Below are 10,695 nucleotides of genomic sequence, written 5' to 3'. Positions count from 1 at the left end.
TCGAAGAATATTCTGCTCAAACTTGTCAGATGTTAGCACAAAGGTTCTCCGTAAGTGATGAAACTGTCCGTTTACATTTGCATTGTCTTGGGAAAGTTTACAAGCTCAGTAAATGGATACTTCATCAATTGGCACCTGCCAATATTGTGCATATGGTGGACTGCAAATGGAATTGTTCACTATGAACTTATACCATCTGGCCAGACTATTACTGCTAATGTCTACAGCGACCAACTGCATTGAGTTCACCAATCACTTTTGAATAAACAGCTAGCTTTAGTGAACCATAAAGGCGTTCTTTTCCTACACAATAATGCTATAGGCCTCATGTCGCGCGTATGACCTCTGACACAATTTAGACCCTTGGATGGGAACCTCTTTTGCACCCTCCTTATTCCCCTGACATTAGCCCTTCTGACTATCACCTATTTTTAAGCCTAGATAATCATTTGCGAAATCGACAGTTCAAAAATAGAGAGGCTATGGAAACAGAGTTAGAGAAGTTTTTCGACTCTAAAAATCGTGACTTTTATAAAAATGGAATTTATAAGCTTGTTTCCTGTTGGGAAAAGGTTATTGAATGTGAGGGTGGTTATTTTGATTAATAAATTGTGTTATTTCCTATACATTTATATGTTTGTTTTCTTTCAACAAAAAACGACAAAACTTTTTTGGTTACCTGATAAATATACTGTAATTAATAACAAATATAAAAAGAAATATATAGATGACTTGTACAAAAAATTTATGTATCACTAAAATGTTTATTTTGTGCATTAAACCAGTTTTTAATCTTAATTATGTTGGAAAAGCTATTCTGAAACTAAATAACAATAATATTTAATTTAATAATAAATATTAACATTAATATATGTTAATATTTGTTACATTTTATAATACATTTAATTAAAATTCAATTAATAGTACTTCAAACTTTTAATAAATCAAATTAATTAAATACAGTGGTGTCTTGTATAACATACTTAATCCATTTCAGATGCATGTCCATTAAGTGAAAAGTCCATTATATGAAACACATTTTCCCATAGAAATACATGTTAAAACATATAATTCGTTCCGCAGCATAAAATAACAATACTGTACCATTAAAAAAATGAAAATGGAGCAGTCACCAATTATGCCAAATAGTCAGATGTTGTGAGGAGAAAATGGAAGAAAACTTTCTTCACACATTCATACAGATACAAACTTTTTACACATTGCAGCAGGTCTCTTTTTATTGTTTTATAATCAGAGTCAGATTCAGGAGAGGCTACAGTGCTTGCAAGGTCATCTCCTCTTGTTCCATTCTTTGTTTTTTGGCAGCTGGCTTCTTGAAAAACATGTCCAAGGTGGTCTGTTTCTCTCTCTTCTTCAACACTTGTTGGAAATGACTAGAAAGAGTGTCATTGTAAAGATCATTGATCCTGTTGGCCTCAGCTCTGTTTGGATAATGAGTGTTGGTAAACTCCTGAACCTCTCCCCATTCGACAAGGAAGTTTTTGTCAACTTTCACTCCTGATGATGTCTTGCTTTGTTTCAATTGAAATCACCTTTGTTTCTTTAGAAGCCATGATTTGCACAACACTTGAATAAATGTAAATACCTTGCACTGAGGTGATGTACTGTACGTAATAAACAAGGGAGCAATCCGAATCCCAATGAGAGCTCTCTACTTCATATATACTAATAATATATTCTAATAATACTAATATATTATAAAAATAACAGATTGTCAATGGCAACGGCAAAAGTGTGGAAACATCATTCGCACTTGTTTGCAGAAATATCGTTGTTTGCCTCACATAACTGCCGAACGGAAAGTCCGTTGCTCAAGTCACGTAACAACCAAACAGATAGTCCGTTATTCGAAACGTATGTTATACGAGGCACCACTATATATTTATTTAGCAAAATGTCCAAAAAGTTGACATTTATAAAATTTTAAAACTTCAAAATAATCACGGACTAAACAACTTATATAATCTGCCTAAAAGTAAAATTTGCTTTCATAGCTTGGGGGTGATTTCAACAACCTAATTTACAAGTGTAACTCTCTTCTGTTTAACACGATATAAAAATTTGAAATCACTACTAAAACTGCTAAGATCTATATTCAATGTGTAAAATAAATCCACATTTAGATTAAATACTGTTTTAACTAACTCTCCAGGTACTAAAATTTTAGGCACATCTACTATTAAAATACAAAGTCTTTTTTTTTTTTTCAAAACACTAATACTCAACCCTGTTTTTGCTAACCTATCATGACTACAAACTCTTTCCTTGTTTTTATTTGTAGCTAGAGACACTAACAAGCTATTATTACGTGTCTTCTTCACAATGTTAGTCTAATCTTATCTTCTAATGAGTCAATAGCAGATAGAAACTTATGCTTTATCTCCTCAGCATTTTGGTCCGATGTTCCCTTAACAACCACAACACTTTCTGCTTCCTAAATTGGTTGCTGAATACTAATCCTACTAGCCATTTCTGCATATGACTTACTCTACACCGACCTACCCGAGGCCACTCTTTCAAGACTTTCAACTCTACCCTTTAATTGCTCATTTTGTATCACTAATGAATGCACAACAGCAGTTACCTCCCTAAAAAGTTCCATTACTGCTGTTATTCTATTTTTGTCTGAACAAATTTTTTGAAATATATTTATATTTATTTATTTAGTTATCTATTTAACTTTGCCACACCCTTGTAAGATTCAAGATACACAGAACCAATATGACTTAAAGTTTGGATTAATTGATTCAAATTAAATTTATAAATCTTCATTTATACATTATGAATCAATATATCACTATTGACAAGACTATGTCTTGTTTATAAAATCGTACTGCCAGTTTACGTTACCAGCTTAGAGGTATGAAGGAATGCATGTCAAGAGTTGATATTTGGCACAGAGTATTAGGTGCCCGAATCATTTGCGCATAAAAAAATCCAGACTTGTAGGTAGTCAGGGAATCGAGAACAGAGTCAAAATAAAATCCAAAATGGTGACACTCTTTGACAAACAGGCACCTCACCCCATTGAAGTCTGGTGGGGAAGAGTATCACCCACAGTCATTCTAAGAAGGGAACTCTGATGTTAGGACTGAACACTTAGTTTCTTCTATGTTAAATAAAATTTGTAATCTAATTTTGTAAATTTGGGAGTGCTTCAAACATGACATTAAAACAGGGTGTCATTACAAGTAGGTTTTTTAACATTATCTAGTATAGTAAAATTGTGGAACTGATAAAAATGTGACGTTATATTAAGGTTGTTGTTACATCCAATGACATTATAATCAAGTTAAACTGTATATTGTTTGTGCAAAATAAAAAAATAATTTTGGACGATACAATAGCCATGATTACTTTTTCAAAAATGGAAAATTTTTGTTACGCACTGAAAAAAATTCAACTTGGGCCGACACACAATGGAGAGAAATTTCGAAATTGGATAGGTTAATTTCATCGAAAATGCATTGTAGACGACCTCGTGGTCGTGGCCTGCAAAGTTTGAATGATCGCGCCAAAACGCAGCAATACCGAAGAAGATTGGAGAATGAGAACAAGACCCATCTTGAGCGTCAAAGTGATTCCACTTAGTAGTGAGTCTCCGAGACATAGTCCTGTCCCAAATACGGTTTTGCCATTTTACTTGTATATTTTTATTTAATTTCTACAATATTTCTTTATATTCANGAATAAATGTAAATACCTTGCACTGAGGTGATGTACTGTACGTAATAAACAAGGGAGCAATCCGAATCCCAATGAGAGCTCTCTACTTCATATATACTAATAATATATTCTAATAATACTAATATATTATAAAAATAACAGATTGTCAATGGCAACGGCAAAAGTGTGGAAACATCATTCGCACTTGTTTGCAGAAATATCGTTGTTTGCCTCACATAACTGCCGAACGGAAAGTCCGTTGCTCAAGTCACGTAACAACCAAACAGATAGTCCGTTATTCGAAACGTATGTTATACGAGGCACCACTATATATTTATTTAGCAAAATGTCCAAAAAGTTGACATTTATAAAATTTTAAAACTTCAAAATAATCACGGACTAAACAACTTATATAATCTGCCTAAAAGTAAAATTTGCTTTCATAGCTTGGGGGTGATTTCAACAACCTAATTTACAAGTGTAACTCTCTTCTGTTTAACACGATATAAAAATTTGAAATCACTACTAAAACTGCTAAGATCTATATTCAATGTGTAAAATAAATCCACATTTAGATTAAATACTGTTTTAACTAACTCTCCAGGTACTAAAATTTTAGGCACATCTACTATTAAAATACAAAGTCTTTTTTTTTTTTTCAAAACACTAATACTCAACCCTGTTTTTGCTAACCTATCATGACTACAAACTCTTTCCTTGTTTTTATTTGTAGCTAGAGACACTAACAAGCTATTATTACGTGTCTTCTTCACAATGTTAGTCTAATCTTATCTTCTAATGAGTCAATAGCAGATAGAAACTTATGCTTTATCTCCTCAGCATTTTGGTCCGATGTTCCCTTAACAACCACAACACTTTCTGCTTCCTAAATTGGTTGCTGAATACTAATCCTACTAGCCATTTCTGCATATGACTTACTCTACACCGACCTACCCGAGGCCACTCTTTCAAGACTTTCAACTCTACCCTTTAATTGCTCATTTTGTATCACTAATGAATGCACAACAGCAGTTACCTCCCTAAAAAGTTCCATTACTGCTGTTATTCTATTTTTGTCTGAACAAATTTTTTTAAATATATTTATATTTATTTATTTAGCTATCTATTTAACTTTGTCAAACCCTTGTAAGATTCAAGATACATATACCAATATGACTAAAATTCAACCCGGGTAGACACACAATGGAGAGAAATTTCGAAATTGGATAGGTTAATTTCATCGAAAATGCATCGTGGATGACCTCGTGGTCGTGGCCAGCAAAGTTTGAACAATCGCGCCAAAAAGCAGCAATACCGAAGAAGATTGGAGAACGAGAACAAGACCCACCTTGAGCATCAAAGTGATTCCACTTAGTAGTGAGTCTCCGAGACATAGTCTTGTCCCAAATACGGTTTTGCTGTTTTATCTGTATATTTTATTTAATCTCTATAATATTTCTTTATATTTATAACTAAATTGCTAATGCTTAGTTGATAAGTGCACTACAAATATAAATTATGTCACTGGAACAATGTAATTTACTATATATAATATAACATATAATTGTAATTACAGCAGTACAGTACCACAGGATACGAACGCTTCAACATACAAAATTTTCAGGATATGACACGGTACAAACAAAAAGAAATCACCATATGAAGTTACATTAGATCTCGTCACCACCACCATGATAACGTGTTCCTTCTGTTCATCAGTCTCAGTCTGCGTGTTTGCTTTGTTGTGAAATGATCTCGCTCAGTAAAGAAAATCTTGAGGTATCAGTAAATGATTAATTTTATTGAAAAAAAAACATCCCAAAAAGGTTCACATTGGCTGTATTGCTGCTCAGTTTAATGACATTTGCCTAAGTCATTTTAGAAATATTTTAAACAGTAGGCAAAGCCAAACCTCTTTGGATAGATATTTTACCAAGCGACCTCCATCCAGTGAAAGTGCTGGTGGAAGTAAAGGAAAAAAAGCAAAAAGCAGTGAATAAAATATTTTAAGATATATATAAAACAAAAAAAATAAAAATAACTTAACACCAATTTTTTTAAGTTATTGTTACATTATGTTATGTAAGTTAAGTATTTTTATCATTACTTTTCCCAGTCTCCTCTCCTCTGCCAGGAGTTTACACCTCCATCGTCATCTATCCTCAAAGGTAATAAGAAAAAAGATTTTGCACTTGGAAATGGAGACAACATTGAATCTATGGAAGAGGGCGAGTTCTACAAGTACTTAGGATTCCAACAGGCCAAACTAACAGAACATACACAAATAAAGCAAAGATTAATTAAATAATACCAAACTAGGTTAAATGCTATTCTCAGAACACAGTTAAATGCAAAACACACAGTTAAAGCAATAAACACATATGTCATCCCAGTACTCACATACTCTTTTGGAGTTATACATTGGACTCACACAGATCTTGAGCAACTCCAAAGGAAAACAAGAACAACGCTTACTAAGCATAAACAACATCATCCTAAATCCGCCATAGAAAGATTGACACTCTCACGTAAAGATGGCGAATGTGGCCTGATTGACATAATTAACCTTCACTACAAACAAATACAGTCACTGCGAGAGTTTTTTTACATGTAACAAGAAACATCGCAGTTACATAAAGCAGTAACTCTAGCAGACTCAAATAACACACCATTAAACTTACACTCACAACATACAGACATGACACAACATATAAAAAGCATAGACAACATTAAGCAATCATGGGCTCAAAAGGCTCTCCATGGCAGGCATCCTTACGACCTGGCCCAGGATTTTGTTGACAAAACTGCGTCAAACAGCTGGTTAGATCGGGGATGCCTCTTTGGGGAGACGGAAGGATTCATGATTGCCATACAGGATCAGGTCATAAATACTAAAAACTACAGAAAACACATACTCAAAGATACAACACTCACAAATGACACATGCAGAAAATGTCACATCATGCCAGAAACTATACAACACATCACTTCTGGTTGCAAGCTCTTGGCACAGACAGATTACTTACATAGACACAATCAAGTAGCAAATATAATACACCAAGAGCTTGCAAAGAAACACAAATTGGCAGACATCCACGAACCATACTACAAGTATATTCCACAGACAGTATTGGAAAATAACACGCACAAAATGTATTACGACAGAGCCATAATCACAGATAAAACAATTTACCACAACAGACCAGACATCACACTCATTGACAAACACAATAAAATCACATACATTATAGACATAGCCATTCCAAACACTCACAATGTACAAAACACATGCACTGAAAAAATTAGCAAGTACACAGAACTCGCCCAGGAAATAAGGCATCTGTGGAGGATGGATAGGGTGCTTATTGTACCTGTTGTTCTCTCCTGTACAGGTGTGATACCACACACACTACACAAAAGCCTGGGAACATTACAATTGAGTAGAAATACATACATCACACTACAGAAGGCCACTATATTGAATACATGCCATATTGTTAGGAAATTCCTTAATACAGACACTGACACACACATTTAATTTTAGTTTTGTTTTGGTTGCTATGCCTTGACTCTGGTCCGGCATAGTACACAGCCACCGGTGTGAACCGAGTAACCCACTAAACCCAACACAATAATAATAATAATGATAATAGGTTAGTAACATTATATAATTCTATTAATAGTATCATATCATACGTATTTTAGGGTAATAACATTTCGGTGTATTGTGTTAAATGGGTGTGTTGCAAGTAGAAAAAGGTTGCAGAACACTGATCCAGAGAACATTCCAAATTTTCATCTTGAATACATACTAATTGATTTCTAATTCGTAACTAAAAAAAAACCCTAATCTATTTAAAAGTAAGTTTATTTTGTACACAAAAANTGTGTTGCAAGTAGAAAAAGGTTGCAGAACACTGATCCAGAGAACATTCCAAATTTTCATCTTGAATACATACTAATTGATTTCTAATTCGTAACTAAAAAAAAACCCTAATCTATTTAAAAGTAAGTTTATTTTGTACACATAAAGAAATTATAACTGTAATTATCATTACAAAAGGGTGTATAAATATTGATGCCCGAAAAATGCAAGGTACAGAAATTAAAAATATTCTAACATGTCCCTATTGAGTTTTATAATCGAACCATACTTATAGATGCATAAAACGTATATAGCTTACATAAATATCAAATGACGTTTAATGTCCAGATGCCTGTACCGTCATGGCGACTCATCTCAGATTCCAGCAAACAAAAGAAAGGAAACAGTGGGGACGCACCTTCTAAGTTAACCTAACCTATTCTAATAATTTGGTTAATAATAATTATGGTAATTTATTAGAATAGGTTAGGTTAGGTTAGAACGTGCGTCCCCACCGTTTCCCTTTGTTTCCTGGAATCAGAGATGAGCCGCCATGACGGTATACGTATCTAGACATTAACTCAAATGACAATAAGATATATTCTCATTTGCTAATTACGTGTATATATTCTTATTGTGCATACATAATTTGAAATATATTTTAGAAATTTAGTAAAGCTCAGATTACATCGTAAATTTTAATAATTAAACAAAAATATAAGAAGCATTAATTATGACATGTTGACATTATTACCTGTAAGAGCAAAGCATTCTTCCTTCCAATACCTGGAATCATAGATCCTAGTTCTAATGATCTTCTCTATAAGATACTGAGGATTCGTTCCTCTTATGGAGTAAGCATCTTTCACCGTTCTGTTTGCCATTTTTTCCCGTTATCTTCTTCTTAAAAGTGTTTATATGGAGAATTTAGCACAATAATGGCTCTCTCTCTCTCTCTCCGACACACCACCTCTCCGCTTCCTCTACTTAAATCGCCTTGTTCTTCTTATTAATGTGGGAAGTTGGACGCCTGCTTCGAGGCTTTAGCGTCCCGCCGACCAACGTTGCCAGATCTGATGGTTAAAAAGTAGCGTGGTTGTGCTTCAAAAGTAGCGGATTTGAACTGTTTGTAGCCCAAACAATAAAAATTAGTGATGTAACGAATATTCGGTTACTATTCGGTATTCGGCCTATTCGCCCTATTTTTCGCTATTCGGCCAAATACCGAATACCTAAAAGCAGGAGTAATAAATAACAACAACACAGTAAATTCATTATTTTGGTATTTAGATTTAATGTTATCGAGTTAGTGTTGTTTGTTTATATTTATTTATAACTTGAAACATGCACAAAATAAAAAAGAAAACAATATTAGTCACATGTATTCACAATTTATAATTATAAAGATCAGCACACGTACATACCTATTCGTTCGAGAATCCTCGCACATCTGAGGGTCTGACCCTGCCTATCCTTCTTTTTAAGCGCTCGTCTTTGCTCTTCCCTTTCCCTTTCTTCTATCGCTCTAATCCACGTATGCCTGTGCATACATCATAATACGCGCTCACGATACTTTCGATTCGTCACTTTTCCGTCGTAGATTTCCCATTTTACAATTATGTGACTCATAGCCTGGTGATAACGGAGAAAAGAGACAGATAGGACGTCGATATAAGTCACAGTTATGATTTCACAGATTCGAGACAGCTTGATAGCCCGAACGGCCCCAGGCTTTCGCCCGTGCACGCTAAGTGACTTTCATTACAAGCATTTAGCTTTCGAAGTCTATGACAACAATTGTTTGTCATTGACGGACGCGAATTTCGTGCAATAAGCTGCCTCGACTTGTTCGATTATGTTATCGACTCAATTTCATATTTATTTTCATATTTTCACTTCGCGGTCCTTCTCTGTTCTTTTTCCGTTATTTATAAGTGTAGGTCATTTGATATCATCATTTATCACATACTTCCATGACACTCTTGTCTGTCGGCTACAACTGCCAAGAATTAATAACGCGATTGGCGAAGCGTAGCGACAGCGGGCCAATAGAGAGCAGGATCCTTGCCATAATGCGGTTTGCGCGCCAATTTTCGTACGTGCGTTAATCAAGCCGAATAGTTTGGCCGAATATTCGGTATTCGGCCTGAGGCCGAATATACTATTCGTTACAACACTAATAAAAATAAATTATTTTGAAACTATGCACTTTTTACTAATGAAATAAGATTGAAATATATATATATATGAACATTCGTTGTATCTGCATTTTCTCTAAATCAAAGCGAGCCATTCTTTTTTTTTTTTAACTCTTTTCGTCCTGTGGGCACTAAGAGGACCTCTTTTTTGCAAGCCAATTATGGGTTCGGCCAGGCCCACAATGGGGTGACTGGGTGGTAAGGGACGGGGCCCGACATATCCGGACGGATCCCCCCAAAAAATTCTGGGGATTATTTGATCCCGGGTCCCCCGGAGCGGTAGGCTGCCACCTTCATCGCTTGGCCATCCGGCCGAGCGAGTCATTCGCAGGCGAGGCGATTCATTTTTTGAACTTAGAGACAGCGACTGAGGCTTTTATTTTCAGTTTTAAGGCCTCCTGTTTCCATTGTATCAAGAACTGTTGTATCAAAATTTAATAACTTTTGGATCACTTATTGGGAGAGAAAATTGGCAATTCCAACAGGATAATGCTGCCATTCATGCATCAAAGTCAACTAAAAATTGGTAGTAACGGCGCGAACTCAACAAATGTCTAGTGTTGCCAGATCGAAAGTTACTAAAACGTAACAAGTTCGATACTCGTTTAATTCTTGTTTTAGTACTAAAAAGTACTAAAGAATTAAACGAGTATCGAACATGCTACGTTTTAGTAAAACTATCGTTCATTGCAAATAGAAATATTGAACAAACAAAACTTTAAGTAAAATAAAAAGTGTAAAAACATGGCCGACGGTAATACATTTAATTTCATTACACTTAACTGTATAAATAAAGTTGCAACATTTAACAAAGATAAAGTTACTTTGCTTCCGTTTTTTATCCGTCGTTCGCTCCTGTAGACAATCCACAACTTCACAAACAGGGAGGCGACCTTACTTGTGAAATTGTGGATTGTCTACTGAAGCGAACGAAAGATGAAAAAC

At 34.7% G+C, this 10,695-nt stretch overlaps 1 protein-coding gene across 1 annotated transcript in view; it reads right to left on the bottom strand.

The window, feature by feature from the left end:
- LOC111631016 (pre-mRNA-splicing factor 38A-like) overlaps nucleotides 1-8,743 on the bottom strand; it is a gene marked incomplete at its 3' end in the record, with an annotated part of 28,648 nt that extends 19,905 nt beyond the window's left edge. The window contains exon 1 of the mRNA XM_023375207.1: nucleotides 8,307-8,743. Within this exon, the coding sequence (XP_023230975.1) occupies nucleotides 8,307-8,436 (130 nt within the window). The remainder of the gene's footprint in view (nucleotides 1-8,306) is intronic.
- Nucleotides 8,744-10,695: the final 1,952 nt, after the last annotated feature.

The sequence above is a fragment of the Centruroides sculpturatus genome, unplaced genomic scaffold (assembly GCF_000671375.1).
Source record: "Centruroides sculpturatus isolate CEXI.00-Female unplaced genomic scaffold, Cexi_2.0 scaffold596, whole genome shotgun sequence".
Classification (NCBI taxonomy): Eukaryota; Metazoa; Arthropoda; class Arachnida; order Scorpiones; family Buthidae; genus Centruroides; species Centruroides sculpturatus.
The sequence above is the reverse complement of the archived record's forward strand: the minus strand, read 5'-3'. Positions and strand labels throughout refer to the sequence as shown.